This window comes from Trachemys scripta, chromosome 8 (assembly GCF_013100865.1).
Source record: "Trachemys scripta elegans isolate TJP31775 chromosome 8, CAS_Tse_1.0, whole genome shotgun sequence".
Classification (NCBI taxonomy): Eukaryota; Metazoa; Chordata; order Testudines; family Emydidae; genus Trachemys; species Trachemys scripta.
Window position 1 is genome coordinate 90,396,693 of NC_048305.1, and position 25,597 is coordinate 90,422,289.

The 25,597-nt window shown below is 40.8% G+C and overlaps 1 protein-coding gene across 1 annotated transcript in view; it reads right to left on the bottom strand.

The window, feature by feature from the left end:
• The window catches only part of PDE4B (phosphodiesterase 4B), a 398,316-nt gene that overhangs the window by 332,836 nt on the left and 39,883 nt on the right, over positions 1-25,597 (bottom strand). Inside the window, exons 2-3 of the mRNA XM_034778444.1 lie at positions 16,745-16,858; positions 5,861-6,096 (exon numbers count right to left, since the gene is read on the bottom strand). Coding sequence (XP_034634335.1) covers positions 5,861-6,096; positions 16,745-16,786 — 278 coding nt within the window. The 5' untranslated portion in view covers positions 16,787-16,858. The remainder of the gene's footprint in view (positions 1-5,860; positions 6,097-16,744; positions 16,859-25,597) is intronic.

Consider the following 25,597-nt stretch of genomic DNA (forward strand, 5'->3'; position numbering starts at 1 on the left):
CTGACTGCAAAATGGGCAGGTTACCAGTCTGAATTAAAGCCTCACTTGGGCTTTAACCAATAACCCAAGGTGAGCCAGCTAGTCCACGTTCAAAGCACCATTAAACCCAGGTGAGATGTTTTTGCATGTGTGGACAGGAGAGGTATTAGAGGCAACCCAAAAGTAGGAGCCCAACTTAACTCTCCAGTGAAGACATACTCTCTCTGTCCCTGTCCCCTGCCTGAAATGTATACTTTTACAGTGTGGAGAAAATGAATAAGAGAGTTATTTACTCCTTCACATAACACAAGAACCAGGAGTCATCCAATGGAATTAATGGGCAGCAAGTTTAAAACGAACAGAAGGAAATATTTCTTCACACAATACACAGTCAACCTGTGAACCTCATTGCCAGGGGATGTTGTGAAGGCCAAAACTATAATGGGGTTCAAAAAAGAACTAGATAAGTTCATGGAGGACAGGTCCAACAATGGCTATTAGCCAAGATGGTCAGATATGCAACTCCATGCTCTGCGTGTCCCTAGCCTCTGATTGCCAGAAGCTGGGAGTGGATGACAGGGGATGGATCACTCCACAACTGCTTGTTCTGTTCATTCCCTCTGAAGCATCTGGCATTGGCCACTGTCGGAAGACAGGATACTGAGCTAGATGAACCATTGGTCTTGGTATGGCCGTTCTTACTTTTTATCTGAGAAAATCCTTAATCTAAAGTACGAGTCCTGAAGTGCACAGAATTCAGTGTTCTTAATACTAACCACAGGTTAGTTCAGGCATTTACCCTCTTTTTGTCCAATTACTCTGCAACCTCAACTAGGTTTTACTATACTCAATGTCCTTGAAGCCAGCTCCCCTACTCATCCAGACAAAAGAGCGTGTACTCTATCCTTCCATTGCCTTTAACTATCATCTACAGCAAACCCATATGATGTCCTTTGACCAAGGTCCTCTAGGTTTACATTTCTAAGCAGAGTTTCATTTTCAGTACTCCATTTCATAAACTCCTTTGCCACAGCATCAACCAACTCACTATTGTGTAAAGGTAACTCTAACCATATTGAGTAAGTCATAGCAAATCTGCCCACCTTATTCTTTTGAGGATTATGAAGACACAAAAGATGCCTGAGTACTGAAGCTAAGTTTAGTGAATAAACTTGGCAAACAATTTCTGGAGTCTATGGGCCCATAATCATAATATTTCATGGGATATAAACTGGATTAGTCACCCCTGACAAATGGAAGGTGTGGACTGATAAAACACTCCTGCTGTCGCACATCCAGTCTCCCAGAAACTGAGGGCACGTCTTCACTACCCGCCAGATCGGCGGGTAGCAATCAATCTATTGGGGATCAACTTATCGCGTCTAGTGAAGACGCGATAAAATCGATCCCCGATGACTCTGCCATCGACTCCGGAAATCCACTGCGGCAAGAGGCGGAAGCGGAGTCGACGGCAGCGGTCGACTCACCGCCGTCCTCACAGCCAGGTAAGTCGACCTAAAATATGCAACTTCAGCTACGCTATTCATGTAGCTGAAGTTGCGTATCTTAGGTCGACCCCCTCCCGTAGTGTAGACCTAGCCTGAGCTGCCTTATTCCAGTCATTGAACCAGACTGTGAACTCAAGTTTGAGAATTTCCTCAAAGAGAAAGATTGCTTCTTTCCTACCTCCTAGGACTGAGACCCTGAAGAGCTTAGGCTTATTAAACCCCTAGCCTTAACATTGTGAAAACACTTGTGCAGAGGAAGGGCTGAATTTTGAATTTCTGCCTGTGGCTTCCAAATTTTCACTTAAGCTCTCTGAAGGGCTAGGGCTCACAATGGAAGCCTGAGATATTTTACACTGGGACTCCACACTATACTATATGAGGCAATCAGGACCACATAACTAATAACAGAACACCAAAGATTAGAACCTGGTCAGAAAATGGGGGGAAAAAAATGTGAACATCGAACCTGTCATTATACATAATGCTGGGGTCTAGCTCTAAAAAGATGAGAGGAGGAAAGGTTCTCCTGAAACAATAGTTGCTTGTTGGGAATCAGAGTTCTGAATCATGAACATTAACATCTAAATGCAGCAGCACCAATGTTTCTCTTAGGACTCTAAACGAGTATTTAAAATACAAGTTGGAAATAAGAAGCCAGCGATTTTTCAGTCACCTATTAGAAGAGACTTTTTTTTTAATTATTGGCATGTCAATGTTAATTACTAACTTTTTCTATAGGCTTATCGTTTTAGAAGAAAAGCAGATGTTATGATACCACACAGATAAAGTGCATACATCAATTTTACTGTATTAGAAGAAAGGTGCAGCAACGCCCCCTTGTGTTGTAAAGAGAACTGATCAGGAACTAATGATAATTCTTTATATTTTTCTTGGTCTTAAATCATCTATTAACAGTGCTCTGAGCCCAAGATTAATTCATTCTTAAAAACAACACATATGAATAGTCTCCCCATTCTCTCTTTCGAACAAAGTTATAAGTTGTTATAAATGCATCATACGGGATGCTGTCAAAAGGGGCTCAAAAAGGGGAAATCAACACCTTCACAGTCAACAGGCTCAATCCATCTGAAATCAGAAAGCTGGTTTTAGTAACTTTGTCCCGCTATTACTCAACCAACTGTGATTCTTGAGTGAAAATTCCTTGGAACACCCAATTCCATTTTGTATTGCTCCTGTATTACCACTCCTCAGTTTGGAGAGTAACTCCATGTTCAGAATGGCAACTGGGCTTTGAGGAAAGATGTTGGGTAACCGCACTGAGCATGCTTAGGGATTGCTCTAAATATGATTATTAGAGATGAACCCAAATTGAAACTCCAGTTCTGACCAACTCTGAACTTTATGAAGTTTAGACCTAGATCCACACTTTGAGAAAGTTCAGATCCAAATATGAACTCTGCAGCTGGAACTCAAAATCTACAATGAGCTGACACAAAACCCTGGATCCAAAACATACCTAAACTCTGAAAAAGTTATAATTCAGAAATCAGCTCCATCTCTAGGTTTAATGCAGGGTAGTTTTCTCATCTAACAGCTGCGACCCTGTGCACTAGGTTGCAACACCACTCGGGTTTGGCCCATCCACTCCTCTGCAGATGGAGGCAGAGGGATGGATGGGCCAAATCTGAGTGACACTGCAACTCCATGTTACAGGCTGCAATGCCCAGAGCAAGGAGCTGGCTGGGTTCGTTCTCCAACTGTTGCCCTTCAAACTCACCTTTCAGCACCCCCACTATACTCGTGTGCATGCTGATGTAGCAAAAACTATGTTATTTGGTGACTTTTCTGCAACTTATTTCATCCCTGCACCTCTGCCATGAAATCTACTAAAAATTTCCAAAATTGCAGCCTTAACCATGAGCTTGACCATTTTGCTTGTAGACTGTACCCATTCCGCCATTCTTCATCTTTCTTTCTTGTCTTTTTTTAAGATTACAAGCTCTTTAGGGCAGGGACTGTGTTTTTTATATTTCTATAGAATTTAGAACACTGTGCTAAGTGACAAATTATTAAAGATAATTAATACCAGCACCTGTAACTGCAAGGGTTGTTCCTTACTAGTTAATACTTACTTTAAATTTTGAAAACAAAAGGCTGCATTGCATTGCTCCAGAAAATAATGTGTTGTTCTGAATTTTAATAAGAAAACCCACAACAACATTAAAAGTGATTATATTCAAAGGCATACGCTAATGCAGTATGTTAGTGAACTCAGTTAAGACAACAAGGCTTATATGAGAAGAATGTGACAGACAGGCACCATTATTTAGCTCCAGGTACTTATCATTCTGGTTGTCGTAGCACTAGTAATCTTTTTTTTTGCCCACTCTTATTTAAGCTGAATTGGTGAAATTCAGCCCTGACATAAGGTGCAACATCCCATTGACTACTATGTGAGCTCCACCAACTAACGGCAGAGCCTGAGTTCGATCCAGTATGATTTATGCATCTTACTCTGACTCTACGTTGAAAAGGCTTCAAGTACTAGACAGCATAGAATGTATATGCTGTGAAATCAAAGTATATTTCCTCTTTCCTAGAGTAATAATAAGTTGTACAGATGAAAGGAGGTTGGATAAAGGAGAGAGGAGGTGCTACAGCAGAGTGCATTAAGAATCATGGGAAATTATGCCTGTGGTTTCAATGCCTTACAAATAAATCTGTAACGCACACAGTGCTGGGATTTATTCTTTTATATTTCTACCGACTAAATCATTGGTTTACCAACATAAGATTTATCAAAACCTATAAGATATTTACATTTTCACTGTTGCCTTTGAGGATCTTCCACAAGACCCAGAGATTTTGCATTTGAAAACAAAATATTTCGTGTGTATATAGTGTGGTGGTTGGAGAATTAACAACCCTTCACCCTTTGGCTGAGACCAAGTACAGAAAGTTTGATAAACATTTTTGAGAAAGTACGAGCATCTTGAAAGAGGGCTTTATAACGGAAGTGGAGTTGCAATAATGGGTAGATGAATCATTGATCGTTCAATTTGTAAGGTAGAGCAGAGAAACGTCCCCTGCAGCTCCATGTAAGGCTTAGATTCCATAATCCTCCTTGACTCACACTTTTGCAAACTTGAAAGCTATAATATACACTCCAGAGTAGGCCAACAGTTTTCATCAGACATCAACATTTATAACCCATCTATGTTTTAAGTTAGTGTTACTAATTTTTAATATCTATGTGAATATCGCAGGGTACAGGGCACTCCCCCAGACTGGAACTCAGTGGGTAAATGAGCAATATAAAAAACAAAAAAAGGAAAACAGAAAGTAAACAGAGGTCAGAAATAAATCCGTATGTAAGAAGCTCAGCTGGCTCCTTAGACCCAAATAAAACTAACTCAAAAACACATCGATTTCACGACTGACCCAGACTCCTGACACATCTCTAGTATATCTATACAGTTCATTATGGACATCTCCAATGGTCAGTCTTCCTTTCCTGAATATCATTAGGGAGCAGCTATGAGACTTGAGACCACAATCCTCCTTCATGTGAGGCTTTGACAGTTGTCCTGGAATATTCTCATCCATTATCTCCACCTTCCCAAGGAGTTAGAGCACATCCTTTCAATCTCAAGCCTGGTTCTAGCTAAGTAGAGACACCTACTTAGTTTGATATCTACCTCCCAACAGAGATTTTGTCAGTTACACAAGTAATAAAGCATTAATTTATAACTGGCATACCTAGTTTCCAGAATGATATGCCTCCCCCACCCCCACCCCCACCCCCAACTTCCCATCACATGACTAGATTCTAAATCACATCATACTGAGCTTATAGGAAGAAATAGAAAGGAAACCTGAATGATAAGTTCTGTTAAAAAAATAGACAGGAGGCTGTAAAGGTAAGAGGCTTTGACTCAGGATGACTTTAATTTTATGTTCCATTGACAAGTTCACTAATGTTGGATTTCAAAGTCTCTTAAGATACCTCAAAACCAGAAAGATCCTACTGCTTCCATGATTAACTTCTGTAGGTCATTTCTAACACACATCAGACAATTTTGCACTTACATATTTATAAGCATTTTGAACTACTCCTTTAATTTTTAACCAAACGAAAATTTTTACATTTGTTCAGACCACAGAGTGTTAGTAATTTCATCAGTTAACTTCTTACAGTGTTCAAAATTCCAAACTGTTGTACTGCAGTTATTTCCTAATCTATTTGAGATACCATAATGCGATACTGGTTGGTAAATGCTGACTTTAGTATTTTAACCACTATATTCCTCCCCCACCCATTTATTGAGTAATATCTTGAAGGCTCGTTCAAAAAAAAACAAAAAACAAAAAACAAAAAAACAGCAGAATTTTAAGAATCTGAAACAATTTACCTGTCCTGGTAAGTGGTGATGGCAATACTCGGTGGCGTCAGCAAAGGCAAAGTTGTTGGTCTAGCGAGGATGTCTCTGTCAGGTGTCTTAGCTCTTTCACTTTGTCTGTGGGACAATGGTGGTAACTGCAAATTACATGAGCAACACCTTCTTCCTCTCCAGAGATCTATGCCGAGCATATTACTAGATGTACTATAAGACTTGCTCAGGCCACATTCTAAGTAATCTTTAGCAATCTGAAAAAAAAAAGTAATTGAAGTTATGCAAATACATTTTTTCACAAAGAAAGAATATCAGCAATTAATTTACTTTCATACATATTTAGTATTTGGGGGGAGCTGAACTACTCACAAAATAAATCTTTATACTTAGCTTCTGGAAAAATTTTACTACTGCCACATTACAAAGTTTTGTGATCGTTTGCAAATTCACCGCTGTGAATTTCATAATATTTACAAATTGGAATCAATCCTCCAGTTCTGAAAGCTGAAGTTAAGCAGGAACGATCCCCAGCTGAATAGTCCACATTACATGGCAAACCTTCAAAATTTAAACTTTTCCTATAAATAGTCCATTTAGTGTTCATCCAAAATACCACTCCTCTCTCACACAACACAAATTCATGAATTACCTGTTAGCTCCCTTTTCTGTGAATCATCACAGATCATCAGGTTTTGCCCTATTCATACCAACTGGTGAAGATAGAGACCTCAGAGTTGGTGCTATCATATAGTCTGAATCATCCAAGATCTACTACTTGGGACAAATTCCCAGCTGAGGTACCTTAAATGATGTGGACAGTCCTAAAGAGAAGAGTCTGATCAGCCAAGTAGTTTTGTTCTCAAACTTCTACTGGTTTAATTCCAAAACATCACCAGTCCTGGAAGCTAGCTCCCATTCCTCCCACAGCTGAGCCAGAAGTACTTCTGTGTGGGAGATCAGCCTGAACCTTACAGTTCAGATCTGGTTCAAAATTTGGAACACCTCGAAAGTTCCAGGGCATCCTGACCTGAGGTTTTGATTCAATACATCATAAATGGAACCAACTGCAAAACGTGGAATATAGGTTCAAATTTTGAACCTTTCCAATGTTTAGGAGTATTTAGAGCTAAGACTTTGGTTCACATCTGTCATAACTAAAAGGGAAGGGTAACAGCCCTCCTGTGTACAATACTATAAAATCCCTCCTGGCCAGAGACTCCAAAATCCTTTTCCCTGTAAAGGGTTAAGAAGCTCAGGTAACCTGGCTGACATCTGACCCAAAGGACCAATAAGGGGACAAGATACTTTCAAATCTTGGTGGAGGGAAGGCTTTTGTTTGTGCTCTTTGTTTTGGGGGTTGTTCGCTTTTGGGACTGAGAGGGACCAGACATCAATCCAGGTTCTCCAAATCTTTCTGAACAAGTCTCTCATATGTCAAACTTGTAAGTAAACAGCCAGGCAAGGCGTGTTAGTTTTTATCTTTGTTTTCTCAACTTGTAAATGTACCTTTTGGGTGGAGTGTTTATCTCTGTTTGCTGTAACTTGAACCTAAAGCTAGTGGTGATTCCTCTAGGCTCTTTAAGTTTGATTACCCTGTAAAGTTATTTTCCCTCCTGATTTTACAGAAATGATTTTTACCTTCTTCTTTAATTAAAAGCCTTCTTTTTAAGAACCTGATTGATTTTTCCTTGTTTTTAAGATCCAAGGGGGTTGGATCTTGATCCACCAGGAGATGGTGGGAGAAAGGAGGGGGATGGTTAATTTCTCCTTGTTTTAAGATCCAAGGGGTTTGGATCTGTATTCACCAGGGAATTGGTGAAGAGTCTCTCAAGGCTACCCAGGGAAGGGAATTAGCATTTTGGGAGTGGTGGCAGCGGACCAGATCTAAGCTGGTAGTTAAGCTTATAAGTTTTCATGCAGGCCCCCACATTTGTACCCTAAAGTTCAAAGCGGGGAAGCAGCCTTGACAACATTCATCTCTACTTCTTATAAACTTTGAGGAAAACAAGTCAGATGATGCTCTTCCCCTTTATGCAGAAACTGACTTTACTTGGCCTGCAAGAGACTCCATTTTCACCATGACAGTAAGTTCCACTAAGATTTTTCAATTTCCAGTTCAGAAGGCAAAGACAAGCACTATAAACGAAGTCTGTGGTAGCTAATTGTTCTCTGAAATCTTCACATCTAAAGTGAAAGGCAATCACATAATCACACCTGGCCAAAAACGTGAATTGTTTTAATGAAGGAATTGCTTTACTGAAGACATAATCGATAGTATAAGCCACCATACACAAGACATCATCTCAAAGTTTCCAGCCATCACTTCCAGTATCTAATTTTCTGCATAATCAGCTTCTTAAGATTCTATGAAGCAGTGTGTACAATCAATGCTCATGATAACTGTAGCCTGCCAGGCACTCTGGCTTATACTAAACACAGAGTGCTCTTAACATGCCTTTCTTGACTGTTCAATTCTTGCTCTCAGAAGGGTGTTAGTGGGCAATTGCTCTTCCTCCTGGAGTGTACTTTCACATTGGGTCCATCTTCCCTCTCCTCTTAACATCTAGATAGGGCCATTGAGACTTAGTGACGAAACATTGTCTGTAGTGTTTTCAGGATGCTCTATGCCTCCGTTTTATCAAACATCCAGTGCAGTCAATTGTCTCAACCAGTGTCTGGTTCAGATGGGGTAAGGATGAGAGAAAACAGGCTTATCCTCAAATTGCATAAGTCTGGAACAATGTTGAGGCAACATGGAAATATGGCATTGGTTATATCTGCACCTTCATCTGAAGGTGTAGACCTGCCTTTTGTTACTCAAGTTAACAATATAGTTGAATTTCCAGCTATCGTTAGAAAAATCAGAGTAGCCATAACCATGACAGCTTCTCCCCACCCCTGATCTGCAACAGCCCAGGATATTTTGACCATTTGTTTCAGATGTGGCCCTCAATACCCTCACCCTTATAACGGTCACCTTGAGATTAGAGGACTGCAATGTGCTTTATGGAATGCTACACCAGGAGCTGAAATTGGTGCAGAATTTGACAGTCTGTTAAGTGGTATATCTGTCAAAACCAAGGCAAGGAAGGTTACGTCTAGTGGCTGGAGCAGCGGTGGTCGTGCCCAGTGGTCAGAACCAAGGGTTAGTGCTGGAACCAGGAGTCAAGAGCAGGGCTGGAAGAAGACAACAGTAGGTCTGGGAGGTAGGCTGGACCCAGAACAAGGCTGGAGCAGGACCAGAGACAAGACTAGAGCAATAGCGGGGCTGGAACAGACTGAGGCCAGTGGAATCTGTCACCACTACCAAGCAGAGCCGAGTTCCAAGCCATGAAGTGACATTGAGCAGAATAGGCTGCTGTTTCTCCTGCTCCGAGAGTCACCAGAGCAGCCCCAAGCTTGTGGATTGGCTGGAGCTCAACACAGGAATAACTCATCCCCACATGAGGCTTATTCAGCCTGTGGTCCAAGGATGACTCATCACCTCATAATATCTACCATGAACATACTGGTCTCAGGATGCAACAGATCCCATTCTGGCTAATTCCTTTGGGAGCACTGATGATGGCTGCCAGTACAGCTATTTCTGAAGGACAATACAACACATTTTAAATCGAGTAGAATCCAAGAGGGTTAACAATCTAGTTAAAAGTTGTGAAGTTGTATCACTTGTTTTAGAAAGTGATATTCCAATATCCTACTCGCCCAGTTATGCGTCCTTCAAAACTTGCACTCAAAGTTAATAGTACTTCAAATTCAATATATTGAAAAAAGCAAGTGATTCCTAAGAGATAGCTTCATAATGCTGGCAGCTCTTAGACTAAAGTGTGTGAAAGAAAGAGACAGGCCTTTTATAAGACGCCAAAGAACAAGTGTTGGTACAGTTATACATAGGGCTCTACCAAATTCACAGTCCATTTTGGTCACTTTCATGGTCATAGGATTTTAAAAATCGTAAATGTCATGATTCCAGCCATTTAAATTTGAAAATTCACAGTGGTGTAATTGTAGGGGTCCTAACCCAAAACAAAACAAGGTTATTGTAGGGGGCATTGCAGTACTGCTACCCTTACTTCTGCGCTGCTGCTGACGGCAGCAGTGCCTTCAGAGCTGGGCAGCTGGAGAGCAGAAGTGGCTGGCGAGGAGCCCAGCTCTGACGGCAGAGCTGCCGCCAGCAGCAGCACAAAAATAAGGATGGCATGGTATGGTATTGCTATCCTTACTTCTGCGCTGTTGCTGGTGGCAGCTCTGCCTTCTGGCTGGGAGCCCCTGTCAACTGCCACCAGTCTCCAGCCACATAGCTCTGAAGGCAGCGCAGAAGTAAGGGTGGCAATACTGCAACCCCTCCCTAAAACAACCTTGTGACCGCTCCCCGCAACTCCCTTTTGGGTCAGGACCCCTAAATTGAGAAACACTGGTCTCCCCTGTGAAATCTGTATAGCATAGGGGAAAAGCACACAAAAGACCAGATTTCACAGGGGGGAACCAGATTTAACGGTTCATGACACATTTTTCATGGAATTTGGTAGGGCCCTGGTTATACACCGATCTCTTCCCCAACAGTATAAATTTAAAAAATAAAACCAAGAACAATTCACTGATCTTATCACAGATAATGAGTCTCACTAATGGGTGACACAGGACATCCCTACAAGAGGCTGCCTGGAAGCTTTTTATGGAATTGGAGTTGTTAATGCCCTAAGTGACCTCTGATGGCATGTGAAGGATTCAGATTTTGTTTCAGAATTATGCTACTCTGAAACCTAGAATTATCTTGCTAACACAGAGAAAAGGAGCAGCTAAAATAGGGTAGAACCAATTGTTACACTGAATAGAAATGCTACAGCAAGAATGTAAATTAGTTATGTATGCAATATAGGCAATATGCTGTTATATTTGAGCAAACCTGGTACCATCACCCCAACACTTCTTGACTATACTGATAAATTAGGAGCCATTTCAGAAAACAAAGTCAAGATAAAAATGAAATGCACAATCTCAGCCAATGCCACCTGCTGCTTGTTTCAGATCATATTTTAAAAACTAGAAATTTAAACCTATTCATGTTCTCAAACACTTAGGTCAGATTCTGCCACCTTCACCGTGAGTAGTACTTTACTCCACAAGTAGTCCATCTGAATTCAATGGGACTCTTAACAGATTAAGGAATGGCATTCACATGGATAAAGGTAGGAGAATTTGAAATATTATTCCTGTTAATTTCTTTACAGAATATGATTAAAATACATCTACAACTTGTATTTGACTATGGAGTTCGGCTTAAATAGATTTGATCCAATGTTCCTCCCTCTGTGGAGAAAGTCAATATAAGAAAGATGAACTTCTTAGGATTGTTTTATTGATAGCTATACAGCCTTGCCTTGTGACATTTGTCAACTGAACTTTGGACAAATAAAAATAACAGGCATGTGGGTCCCGGAGCCTGAAACCCTCACTCACATGATGTAAGAGGCTTGATGTAAAGTTGGGGAATAAATATAATACATAAATTAATTAGTTGAGAACATTCTAAGATTTAAAAAAAAAAACCCTGCAGAAATATAATACCTTTCTCCCCCAGAAAGACAGATTTAAACTCCCCAACTTTACATCAAGCCTCAGTTAATTTATCCTGCAAAAGTCACCGAGATACTTCCTTCTACAAACCATAAAGGTTCATTGTTGGGTGTACATTTAAAATGGAATTCCTATTTTATAAAATGCATTTAGCTCAATACAATAGAGCAAAATGGCCAAGATTTCATTTTTAAATGGGCGGCTAAAGTTAGATTTCTACATTCATCTTTTTATAGCTGTCTAGTTGTACGCAGTTTCACCTATGATAATTTAATGAGAGATTTGCAAATAACTATAGCTGGATGAAAATTTTGATGGAAACTGGGCAGGCAGGTGGTCTCCTGGAATCCACGGTTCCTGAGGGTCCCCAGTTTTCTGGCAGCCAGACAGGCTCCCCTGCTTGCTTCCCAGCAGCGCAACAAGCTGGCAGACTAGGCTCCCCACCTGGTGGGCTGCCAGGCTCACCAGACTGGTCTGCTCCTCACTTGACTGGCTCAACAAGCTATCCTGGCGGTCCACTCTCCCTGAGCTACTCGGTGGCTACGCGCCCGGCTGACTCCCTGGACAGCTAGCTCCTGGCTGCCCACCTCCCCAGCTAGCTGCTTTTCCAGACTCCTGCAGAGCCAATGAGCCCATCCAACAGCCAGCAAGCACAAGAATTCTGTTTTGATTCTCCCAAAATTGAACTTTTCTGGGAATCCCTTCCTGTGAAAATAGTGTGAGTTTTTGCCCCCATGAGGGATTTAAAAAAGTTTCAAATACGTGATTTTGTGTGTGTGTGAGTGTGAGTGTGAGTGTGAGTGAGAGAGAGAGAGAAAAAAAATTCCATTTTCTGGTCAGCTCTCTATAGAGCCACAAAAGAGATGCGTGGATTTAGTGCTGATGACTGATGTGAGACAGATGTGAGACCTGGTAAGCATAAGGAGTTCAAATGACCATACTGAAATGTACCTCTGAGACATGGAGTTTTGGGACAGAAAGTGTTAAGTGGGTTTGCTGGCAAATCTCCCAGTTAAACAAACAAACAAACAAACAGGTAAGGTAAACATTTATCCCAATCACTGATGCGTTGGTCCACAAACGTTCTCAACATCATTTCAAGGATTCCTTTAAATCTCTCAATCAGCCTGTTAGTCTGGGCTGGTAGGGAGACGACCAGAAGTGTTGAACCTCACATTTCTCCACAGCCCTTTATGTAGGGCAGACAAAGTTTGACTCTGATCAGTCCAAATGTCATGGGTAAAACCCACCCAGTTAAATATTTTTAGCAAAGTGTCAGCCACCTTGTCTGCCTCAGAGCTACTGCTTCTGGATAGCAGGAGACACAACCTATTACTATTAGAATGTACTTTTTCCTTCTCCAGGTAACTTTGCTAAGGGGCCACACAATGTCCATTTGTTAGTCTCTAAGGTACCACAAGTACTCCTGTTCTTCTTTTTACAATGTCCATAGTGATTCTTTGAAAGGGTTACTCTATGATGGGAAGGGGGGAATCAGCAGGGCCGCCCCGGGGGGGGGGGGGGGGGGCAAATGGGGCAATTTGCCCCAGGCCCCGGGCCCCGCAGGGGCCCCCACAAGAATATAGTATTCTATAGTATTGCAACTTTTTTTTTATGGAAGGGGCCCCCAAAATTGCTTTGCCCCAGGCCCCCTGAATCCTTTGGGCAGCCCTGGGAATCAGGGCAGCCTTACCTTTGTCTGTGAACTGCAGGAAGCCCGAGACCCAGTTCTGATAAGCCCGGCTTTTGACAAACCATTTATGGTTTTTACAAACATCTCTGATACAGGGCTTGGGACTGGGCTGATGCAAATCATAAGAAAAGGGAAGAGACATCCCAGCGTATCTGAGCAAGAAATCACTCCCCCAAGTGTAAAACTACACAACAGTTGAAAAAGAATATTTTGTAGTGGTATGGGCCCTCAGCAAATTTCAGCCTTATCTTTTTGGACAACACTTCACTGTATAAACAGACTACTCACTACTCACCGGGTTGCATCAAATGAAACGGATGAATGTCAAGTTGCTAAGATGGAACCTGGTACTCCAAGATTATAATGTGGAAGTAATTTATGTTAAAGGGAATACAAACTCAGTCACTGATGCTTTGTTCGGGAATTAAGTCAGTGGGTCCCCCTGAGGGTGCCAGACAACCACACTTGCTAATACCCAGTTCTGTTGGGGGTGGGGTGATGTGATAGTTGTGAGACCTGGGAAGTGTAAGAAACTCAAAACAACTATGTTGAAATGTGCCAGACAAGCATGGCCTCTTGGGATAATAACTGTTATGTGGATTTCCTGGGGAATCCCTGGAGAGTGGTTAATGCAAACTACACAACCCCAGTTATGCAAGAACCCAGCCTTTTGAAACTATGCCCTCAGGAGAGGGTCACTGACTTGTATAACTTGCTCCAGGATACTGGAGATCAAAGGCCCAGGCTGTATGAAGAAATAGCTGAACTGTGCAGTGGGAGTCTGGTTCCTAATCTAAAAACTGACATGATCTTGGGACCAACAGGGAAACCCCCGTTGTTGTGTTTGAAAGACTGACAACTACTAAAGCCCTACGTCAGGGCTGAGGGTGACCTCTGGTAAGCTTTTAGCATATATTTAGGTTCTTTCATTCATATATGTTTTCTCTGTAATGCTTTTGTCCTACAAATAAATGTAGGTTTTTAAGGTTGGTTGGTAACTGGTGTACAATGTTATAGCCACTAGAGAAAGAATAAACCACAGGTGCTGAACTCTGGTCATACCTGCTGGGATATCGCAGTGAGGTGCAAGCCTAAACTCCAGTCTGAAGGGAGAAAGACATGGGTCTCCATCCCAAGAGAAGTGATGGCTGAGAAGCTTAAGCTTTAAGCAGATGCCCTCAAGGAAGACCAGGCAGGTGGGTCAAAGGTGCAGTCAACTCTGAAACTGACACATATATGGTGTCGGTGTGTGCGATCTAGGACAGTGGGGAACTGTCAAAGTGCCAAAAACAGTGACAGCAAGAACTGTAGAAGGGAAAAGCATGGTGAAAAGTCTCAGTTTTGGGTGGGGAAGGTACAGTGAAATGAAAATGAGTTATGCAAAGCTGAAAAAAAGGCAGATGGCTGAGATATGCTGAAAAAGGCAGTTCAACACTGAAAATCTCAAAGGCACAGCTCATTGACCAGCTATACACCAAGGACCAGAAAAGGAATCCCCAGGCAACATCCAGCCATTGGCAGAGAGTCCAGCAGGCAGGGGAAATCTTGAGGGGGAGGGAAGCTGGGAAGAAGCTGGCATATGCAGCAGTCATGCTCCATCCAGATCAGATGCACCACTGCAACTGGGATCATGGCGAGACTAATAGTTAGAGCAAGAGAATCTGTGGCTGGAGAGGGAAAGATTGCACCTGGAAGCCCAGATGCTTGCAGCTCAGGAGTAAGAGTACAGATCAGGAGAAGCAGCATCAGCATGAGTGAGAAGGAGAAGGATTATCAACTTCAACTCAATATGGAAAAACTGCACCGGCAAAACATAATCTGGTAGGTGGAGCCAGATCCCATGTACCTATCCGCTGGATGGCACAGACTCCATATTATTTCCTCGCTTTAAGAGGAAGATGTACATGCTTTTGAAATGGACCAGGTGGAACAGGAGGACATAGTATGGTATCTGACTCCACTACTGTTAGGGACAAAGGCTTTCTTGATGATCCAGCAAATGGACAGCATCTCTTGTCCAAGGGGGCCCCCCCAACTCTTGCAGAAGGGTTGGAAAGACTTAGGCCTACTAGGGCCCCATAAGACTGATGGGTGACTCCTGGTATGTTTACTGGCTGTTTAAATTTCTTTATTGTTTTAATACATTTTCTTTGTAATGCTTTTACATTAAGAACAACAGTGCTTGCTTAGAAAGTTCTGTGATAACTTGTAACAGCTGGCAATACACTGTTCCTATCCCTCAGAGAGGAAGCAAAACACAGAATTGACCTTTTGGCACACTGGTTTCAAACCTCCCCCCCCCGCCTCGCATCAGAGGGGAGAGGGACAAGAGTCCCTGCCTAGAGACATGTGATGGCGGGAGTCCAGATTGGGTACTCCCGGAGTAAACCACAGAGGGAGGAATACATGTGAAGTTACCTGACAAAAGGTATTGGCTTGACAGCACCTGACAGAGCCACTGAAGGGAAAGCTTCAGACACACTACTCTGTCAACAGGCTGATATAGAGTGGAGGGGGAGACTCTTTTGTGGGTGGCAGAGACAGTTCAGTCACCAAGATTCATACAGTTCTTGGCCTCTTTAATGAGTTGCCAATTAGTGCAGAGCTGTACAGCATGGTAGAGAATTTGTGATGTGGGAGCAGGAACTGAGACCTATCAAACTCATCTTATATAGGGGGGGTACCAAACATCCATTATATAGAAACATTTATCCATTGATTCAAACTAGTGACCTACAGGTGAAAGGTTCTGTACCTTATTTGTATTGTCTGAACGGCAGCCAGATCCCCAACAGATACTATCTTCAGAGAGGGTAATTTTAGTGTGTTTACACACACACACACACGAGAGATACAGAATAAACACATATTAAAATTACCCTTTCCAATTAGTACTTGCTGGGGGATTGGCTATCTCAAGGACAATGCTAATGAACCATTATATATAACACCTACACACAAACCCAAACAAACTACATTAGAAGAATATTAAAGAATGGCTGCTGCTGGTATTAAAAGTGCTGGAGTGATATTGAAAATGTAACACTGTTACATATACTCTGGGAGAAGATGATTTTCCATTTTTAAAGATCCCAAGCTGTAATAAACAAGGCAATTAATGCTGTGATTATCATTGCCATTATTACAAATTGATGCATTTCTCCTGAGAATAAGAACTGGAATGTAATTAATAAAGGATTATTGTGGCAAGAGAAGTGATATATTAATCTATCAGCACATGGGGTGTTAAGAAACCACAGTAGTGAGTGCTGTAAAAATGCTTATAAATACATAATTACAGCAAATCCACAAAGTGTGGATCCAGATCAGATCTTCCTCAAAGTTTGTGGTTGGGCTCAGGTCCATCTCTCTTACAGTCTAATGAAGTAGAATGTTCAAGCACACACTGCATTAGCAACAGAAAAGAGTTTACATTATTATTTTTTAATCAATGGACCTTACTCTCCTCTCACTTACACTGCTATAATTTAGGAGTAACTCCAAGGAAGTCAGTAACTCAAGGAGCAACTCCAGTGTAAAGACAGCCTATGTGAAAGGAGAATCAGGCTGTGTGTTCTGCTCTGAAAAAAATATACTGGAATGAACAAACCTTGACTTTTTTAAAAACTTACGTCATCTGCTGTAACCGTCATGACACTTCTGCTTTTCTTCATTATAGAGATGAAAAATGCACCTGTTCGTGCCAACCGCTCTTGTTCAATCCAATTTCTCCCCAGACAGTAAACCTATAAGAAAAAGTGGGAAGCCTTTGTATTCTTGAGTAATAAGCTATGTAGTTGATTGATAACATGGTTAGCAGGCTTACAGCTTGCAGCTAACAGCATGTTTTCATAAAGCGCTTTGCAGCAGAAGTCCAAGCACAAGGATCCCAAGTGTCTAATTACATAGAAGTATAACATTCCATTTGCAAAATAATAATTTAATTAGTAATGAGAATTCTTTTAAAAAAATCAGTGTTCTCAGAGTTTGGGAATATAAGCTTTGTAACAACTAGGGCTGCCAAACAATTTAAAAAAATCAATCACGATAAATCGCAAGATTAAAAAATAATCACTATTAATCACAGGTTTAATTGCATTGTTAAACAATAGAATACCATTTATTTAAATATTTTTGGATGTTTTTCTACATTTTCAAATGCATTTATTTCAATTACAACACAGAATACAAAGTGTACAGTGCTCACTTTATAGGATTATTTTTTATTACAAATATTCTTCTTATTTACAACGTCACCTGAAAGTGAGACCAGGTGTTCACGTGGCACTGTTGTAGCCGTGGTTGCAAAGTATTCCAGTAAACACTTCCATGCTGATAATGGGTTCTGCACATTCATTTTCATCATCGGAGTCAGATGCCACCAACAGAAGGTTGATTTTCTTTTTTAGTGGTTTGGGTTCTTCTGACAGCATATTCCACACCTCGTCTCTCTCAGATTTTGGAAGCTACCTCAGATTCTTAAACATTGGGTCGAGTGCTGTAGATATCTTTAGAAATCTCACATTGGTACCTTCTTTGTGTTTTCTCAAATCTGTACTGAAGTGTTCTTAAACTGAACAATATGTGCTGGGTCGTCAACTGAGGCTGCTGTAACACGAAATATATGGCAGAATGGAGGTAAAACACAGAGCAGGAGACATACAAGGAGTTGAGTCACAAATTTAATTAACACTTTTTTTTTTTTTTTAAACAAGCAGCATCAGCATAGAAGCATATCCTCTGTAATGGTGGTTGAAGCAAGAAGGGGCATACAAATGTTTAGTATACTGGAATACCTTGCAACGCTGGCTACAGCAGTGCCATGAGAACGCCTGATCTCACTTTCAGGTGACATTGTAAATAAGAAGCGGGCAGCATTATCTCCCATAAATGTAAACAATTGTTTGCCTTAGCAATAGGCTGAAAAAGAAGTAGGACTGAGTAGACTTGTAGGCTCTAAAGTTTTACATGATTTTGATTGGTTATGTAACAGATACAAATCTACATTTATAAGTTGCACTTTCACAATAAAGAGTTGCACTACAGTACTTGTATGAAGTTAATTGAAAAATACTATTTCTTTTGTTTATCTTTTTTACAGTGCAAATATTTGTAATCAAAAGTAATCATATAAAGTCAGCCCTGGACACTTTGTATTCTGTGTTGTAATTGAAATCATTATATTTGAAAATGTAGAAAAACATCCAAATATATTTATAATACATTTAAACTGGTATTCTATTATTGTTTAACCGTGTGATTAAAACTGCGATTAATCACGATTAATTTAAATTTTTTTTAGTTAATCACTTGAGTTAACTGTGATTGACAGCCCTAGTAACAACCTTAGAAACATAGGACCAAATCCTGTGGTTCCTACCTAGTTTTTTAACAAGTCCTTACTCAGAAGTATATCAGAGAAGGTCCCAGGTTTGAGTAAACTGGCCCTTACAAAAACTAGTAAGAGGAGATATTTGTATTCATATTTTAACTCATACAGTAACTCTCACAAATATAAAGGCTCTATTCAATATTATACATGCATGCATCCACTTCTATACTGTAGCCCTCTCTTGGGTGAGACACTGCAGCCACTTTGGGCAAGCAGCACTACACAGCAGCATTTAGAAAAAGAAATGAAAAATAACTAACCAGATGAAACTGCGAGGAAGACAGAACATAATCATTCACTCACCTAGGAATTTGGCCAGGGCATCACGTGTTAAAAATCTTACTCTTTCTTACTATGAACTGAGTGCTCATGAAAAGGTGCCAGAGGGACAGCTCTGAAAAGGAAAACCCTTGGTGTTTTTCAAAGAACAGGTACAGCTCCAGTGCAAGCTTTTGCACACTGTCAATATGTCTCTACCCTGGCTTGGAAAGATTAACTCTGGGGTGAGAGGACAAATCACTAACTGGCCTCTCTGTTGAGGCTACCAGTAAAGGGGTCAAGTAGTACCAGTTGTGGTGGTGGCTTTTATGGTGAAGACAACTCTCCAGAGGAATTTAACCAAGACCAAACAGCCCTCAGATGGTGAAAGCTTTCAGATACTACCCATGCCGCTCAACTTTAATACACTAAGGCCTGGTCCACACTAACCCCCCAATTCGAACTAAGGTACGCAACTTCAGAATAACGTAGCTGAAGTCAACGTACCTTAGTTCAAACTTACCGCAGTCCAGACGCAGGCTCCCCTGTCGACTCCGCGTACTCCTCTCGCCGAGCAGGATTACTGGAGTCGACGGGGGGCACTCTGGGTTCGATTTATCGCGTCCAGACAAGACGCGATAAATCGAACCCAGAAGTTCGATTGCCTGCCACCGAACCAGCGCATAAGTATAGACAAGCCCTAAGACTCCAATCCCTGAAGTCAGGGGGAGTTCAGACATGAAAAGAATGTAGTATCAAGCCATAACTGTGTGCCAAGAGCCACCAAAATCATGCACATATTAATTAGGATTAAACCACTGAGGATGAGGTGTTTGTAACATGCTCAGTATCATGCATGTTCAGACAGCATTCACAGGCTATTTCAAAATGCATGATACTACTTCACAATTCAAACAGATTCCTTCCTGGTTCAGAGGCAGCTATAGAAATTCTAACACAGTGTAACAACTGTGCTCACATTAAATGCCATTTAGATTACACCACCACCACACCATTTACAGAAATAATGCATAAGAAAAAAAATCCAACTTGTTCTAAGGAGAATGCTTTGGGTTAACGAGTAAGAAGTGTTTGATCAGAGAGATCTAGAAAGCTACCTTACCATGCTACAAGGACTCGATGCTCATGCAGCTGCTGCTCATTTTATGAGAAAAGCATTGCAGCATATCCTTTCCCTTTAGAGTATATCACCCTGCAAAGAACATTAACATATGGTGCCAGCAATGTAGCTAGGTCCGATACCAGTCCCAGCTGTGACACAAGCACTACACATGCTTCCAGTTGCTTTAATTCCCGTAGGGATTCAGACATCTCTCTCACACCTACACCTCTTCAGGGTTTTTTATATATATGTTTTTCAGGGTTTTATATTACACACATACATATATACACACACACACACACACACACACACAGTGCATGTGTGTGTGTGTGTGATTTAAAAATCACACACAGACACATACACACCCCTTCATCATCAGCCAAAGCATTCAAATCCCTCAGATCCATGCCAGACATCCTCATCTGTAAGAGCACAAGCACTATCACACAGCGCTGCAAGGTATTAGTTCTATATTCTTTGCTGCAGCAGCACAGGGGAAGAGCAAAATAACCTTTTTAAAAGGCACCTAAGAGCTGGGGGCAGAGGGTGGAGGGCAGAGGTACTGCACAGGCACAAAGTGTGACCATCCTGGGGCAGAAGCCCACAAGATACATGCTGAGCATAAGCAAATGAGGATGAGGTAGGGGTTAAAGCTGTGGAACAAGTGTTGACAAAATGGCAAAAATCGGAGCATTCTGATGATTGCCTCTCAACTGCACTGCAATGTCACTACTTAGATGGGCAGGGTTTAAATGAGCAGCCTAGAGATGAAAGGCTCCATATCCCATTAACAACCTAACAACATCCTGTGATGCCACAATAAAATAGTGAGTCAAATGCAGTGATGATGCTGTAAATTACATCTTCTTGTGCCAAAACAAGCTGTCAGCAACACAAGGACGATTTACCACCATGGAGGGCAGATAGTCTTTCTGTTACTGTCAAATGGGATTTCTGCTGGGAACAGAGCTTTAATTTTCACTCAAGCCCCATACAAGCTGCTCTGGTCGCACAGTTTACAAAACCACTAAACCACCACACCCTCCACCTGCACTAGTCATGCATTCTTTCTAGCCAGCACTCTTCAATTTTGGCCTTGTACCCGTTCTTTATGCCCATCCTTGCAACTGAGGTTCTGGCATCACAGCCTGGTCCTCCAGCAAAGTCTCTGATACCAATGACCTCGCCTAGGGTTATGCAAAAAAATCAGTCTGTGTACACAATTAGGGAATTTGCTTCAATGACTTTTCTACAGAAAAAATGCAATAAGGAAGAACAATTTTATTCTGATACATGCATCTCCAAGCAATGCCAAGGGAAACACTGAACATTTCTGTCAGAGTTAATTGCTTCCACAAATATAGATTTAATGGGTATTTTAGTGAAATGAGCTACAGCCTTCTCAGACTGAATTAAAGCTTTCACGGGGGGGGGGGGGGGAGTGACATCTCCACGGATTATCTATCTAGGTTCCTTTTTGGCTCCCCATCATTCTAGTAGGTAAGAGATTAGGCTTCTATTCTGCAGAAAAACAGAAATGTCTCTGTGTAGATTTATTTTATTTCCCACATATTTGGATTGAAAATTATATAAAACTAAATTTCTACGCTATATAGATCCCTGAATTCTATTACATTATAATAAAAAAAGCTCAACCTCTCATTTAGTTTCCTTCAAAAAGCACCACATATACCTTACCCAACTCTTCAGTATGCCACTGACAAAAAGTAAAACAAATTGCTGTACCATGTGCTCACGACCTCTCCCTGTCTTTGCCATGGAAATTAAATTGTTGAGAGGGCCACTGATAGAGCATCATAGCATGTTGTGACTTAAAAGAAAGACCACCCTATCAAGTACCATGTCCCATTTTAGAGCACATTATGTCCCACAGTTAAGAGCCAGACCAGGTGTCTCATTCCTCAAGGTGACAAAGGCAGGATACGTCATATAAAGCTCTCAATAACACATTCATTTCCAGCTAGCAGCAGGCATTACAGTCAAAAAAGAAGACTAACTCCTGTCTCATCTGCAGGGCTAGCGCTACAATACGGTGCTGATAAAATGAGAAGTGATTGAAATGTCAGCAAAAGGGGAAACGAAATAGCTAATAATGAAAGGAAGGAGTAGGTGGAAAAAACCCTCTAAACAGACTGTGCAGTTGATGGAATCCCTCTTAGGCAAAGCCAAACACGTCACATTTTTATTTGAATTTCTTTATAAAACAACAAGATGGTTAACACCCTTCCTATACACAATAATCAAATCACAAAAAGAGAAAAAAGAAGAGAAGAGCTAACTCTCTCTTCCGGCCAACTGAAATACTTAAAAAAAAATCAAAAAACCACAACCTTTACTTATAATTGAGACCCCCTTATATAAGCTGAGTCAGACAGACATCACTGCAACAGCATGAAAAAGGCTCCGTAGCTAAAATGTTAGCAGATAACATCCCTCTCATCTGTTATAGGGACATCTCAAACACAAACGCTCACTTTTTTAAAATCATATTTCTATGAAGATTTTTATTCTCTTCTGTATGGTTATTTCCTTTGGAAGGATCCTAGCCATCTTGTTCTTTGGACAATTATTAAACTGGCTGCTCATTTAATTTAGACAGTCTCTTGAAGTTCCCTTAATTTAATTTCTTTGCAGAATTTGAGTTGGAACCCATCTTCATGTATCACTTGTATATATTTGAAAAAAATAATCCTTATATATAAAATGTTTTCTAAAAAAATCAAGAGTGAAAGCTCCAGACATCACTAAAGACAAAACTAATAAGACAAAGGCTCTGGAGAGGTTTTGAATCATAGAAGCATAGGCCTGGAAGGGACCACAATAGGTCATCTAGTCCAGTCCTCTGCATACAAGGCAGGACTGAATAACAACTAGATCTTTCTTGATAAGTGTTTGCCTAACCTGATCTTAAAAACCTCCAATGACAGAGATTCTATAACCCCCCTGGCAATTTGTTCCAGTGCTTAACTACCCTGACAGTTAGGGAGTTTTTCCTAATGTCCAACCTAAACCTCCTTTGCTGCAGTTTAAACCCATTGCTTCTTGTCCTATCCTCAGAGGTTAAGAAGAACAATTTTTCTCCCTCCTCCTTGTAACAACCTTTTATGTACTTGAAAACTGTTATGCCTTCCCCCCCAGTCTTATCTTCTCCAGACTAAACAAACCCAATCTTCTCTCATAGGTCACGTTTTCTAGACCTCTAGTCATTTTTGGTGCTCTCCTCCAATTTGTCCACATCTTTCCTGAAATGTGGCACACAAAACAGGACACAATACTCCAGCTGAGGTCTTATCAGAGTAGAGTAGAAATACTTCTCATGTCTTGCTTACAAAACTCCTGCTGATAAATCCCAGAATAATGTTTGCTTTTTTTGCAACAGTGTTACACTATTGATTCATATTAGCTTGTGATCCTTTATAACCCCCAGATCCCTTTCCATGGTACTCCTTCCTAGGCGGTCATTTCCCATTTTGTATGTGTGCAATTGATTGTTCCTTTCCAACTAGTTATGCATCCACCTTACAGTAGCTCCATCTAGGCTATCTTTCACTATTTTTCTTTTTATGAAAAGGTCATGCGAGACAGTAACCAAAGCATTACTAAAGTCAAGATATGTCACATCTACCGCCTCCCCCCTTCCATAAGGCTTGTTACTCTGTCAAAGAAAGCTATTAGGTTGGTTTGACATGATTTGTTCTTGACAAATCCATTCTGTTACTTATCAGCTTATCATCTTCTAGGTGTTTGCAAATTGATTGCTTGATTATTTGCTCCATTATCTTTCTGGGTACTAAAGTTAACACGGCTGGTCTGTATTTCTCTGGGTTGTCCTAATGCCTAATTCCCTTGGAATAAGGACAAACCAGGGAATTAAGGACAGAAATAACCAAAATTTCATTTGGGAAAATGCAAGCTAGCATAACAGAAGAAAAATAATCAGAATCCAAGATATTAACTTATTGGGAGATAAACTTGAAAAGCAGTAGTACTGAAAGAGATCTAAAGTGATAGCTGAAAGAAAATTAGACATGACTATGCAGTGTAATATGGGAACAAAGATGATAAATCCCATTGGGTTGCATGCATAGAGGCATTAAGCCCCACACCAAGGCGATGAGTCTCTCTCAGGACTTGTCTACACTACCGCTTAAGTCGATGTAAGTTTCGTCACTCCGGGATGTTAAAAACCACCCCAAGCAACATACCTTACATCAGCTTAAAGTGGTGCCTACACTACGTCAGTGGGAGACGCTCTCCCGCCACCAACATAGCTTCTGCCTCTTGTTGAGGTGAGTAATTACATCGATGGGAGAGTGCTCTCCTCTCAACATAACGAGTTTTCACCAGATGCGCTACAGCGGTGCCAAGATGTCAGTGCAGCAACACCAATTTGGCGCGGTAATGAAGACAACCCCTATATATAACTCTTGTGCAACTACATCTGTATGTTCAGTTCTGGGAACATCATTACCATAAAGTTCTAGACCAATTGATGAGACTGCAGAAAACAACCAATATTAAAGGGCTAGAGGAACGGACTTATTAGAAAAGATTAAAATAGCAATGGATATAACTATAGCTTTGCTAAAAGATAACTAAAGTGAAGACACATTAAGAGTTTATGAAAATTTATAGTGGTAAACATGAAGAGAAAAGAAGAATTATCTATTGTGGTAGATGGGGCGCAACAAGTAGTAACAAGCAGGACAGTTTTTTTAAAAAGGAACAATTAGGATAAATATTGGGGGTGGAGGTCCTGTCTTGATAGTAAGATCTTTAGGACCAAGATACAGTCTCCTAAGGAAACCCTGAATCCTATAAGCCTTTAAAACTAGGGTGGACAAAGCACTAGAAAACATACTGTAGGGAAGAGTCCCACTCCACTAGTGGATCACTTGTGATCCTCTAAGAGTACTGTTAAATCTAAACCAGCTTTCCTTGCTAATTCTTTACCAATTTTAAACATGAAGTATATTATATCCAGACTGCAAATCATATTATACACTTAGAGCCTACATTTGATGTGGATTTCATTTTAGATGACTACATTAAAATCTGGGTACAAATCTGGATCATTATGTTTCAGTGTTTTTACGCTAGTTACCCAAACACCTGGGCCTCATAACTGCTTTAAAGAAAACAAGAGGCTTACCTTAATTTCTGACAACTTAATCATACCTTATCTTAATTTTTAATCAGATTATATCCACCAGCAAACCAAAACATCTGACCTGTACAAGCTTGCTAATTAAACTTGAATGTTTTCCTGTCCATTAGTGAATAATTTTGCTCTCCTATTTTCCGAAGAAAGGAATTTATCCCAGTGGACTAGTTAATGCTGGGTAAAAGAGAATACCTGAAAGCAATGCTGCCCACATTAACAGGCTTCCCAGTAATAGTCTAAACTAAAGAGAACCCTATCATCTCAGAGGTTCTCTAAGCTGCTAACCGGTACTAAATGAGAGTTAGTAAGCAATGTGTTAAAACTATCTATAAATAATATAAAATATGGTGGTCACCTTATCTAGATCATAAGATTCAATCAGTACCTAAAATGAAAGATCCTTGCAGAAGCAAGGAAGCTTGTCTTTCTTCACTGGGTGAAGCCTTGTGCAAGTCTAAGGTGTTACTATTATATAATGTGTATCTGTGTGTGTGTGCGCGCGCGCGCACACACAACATTATATAATA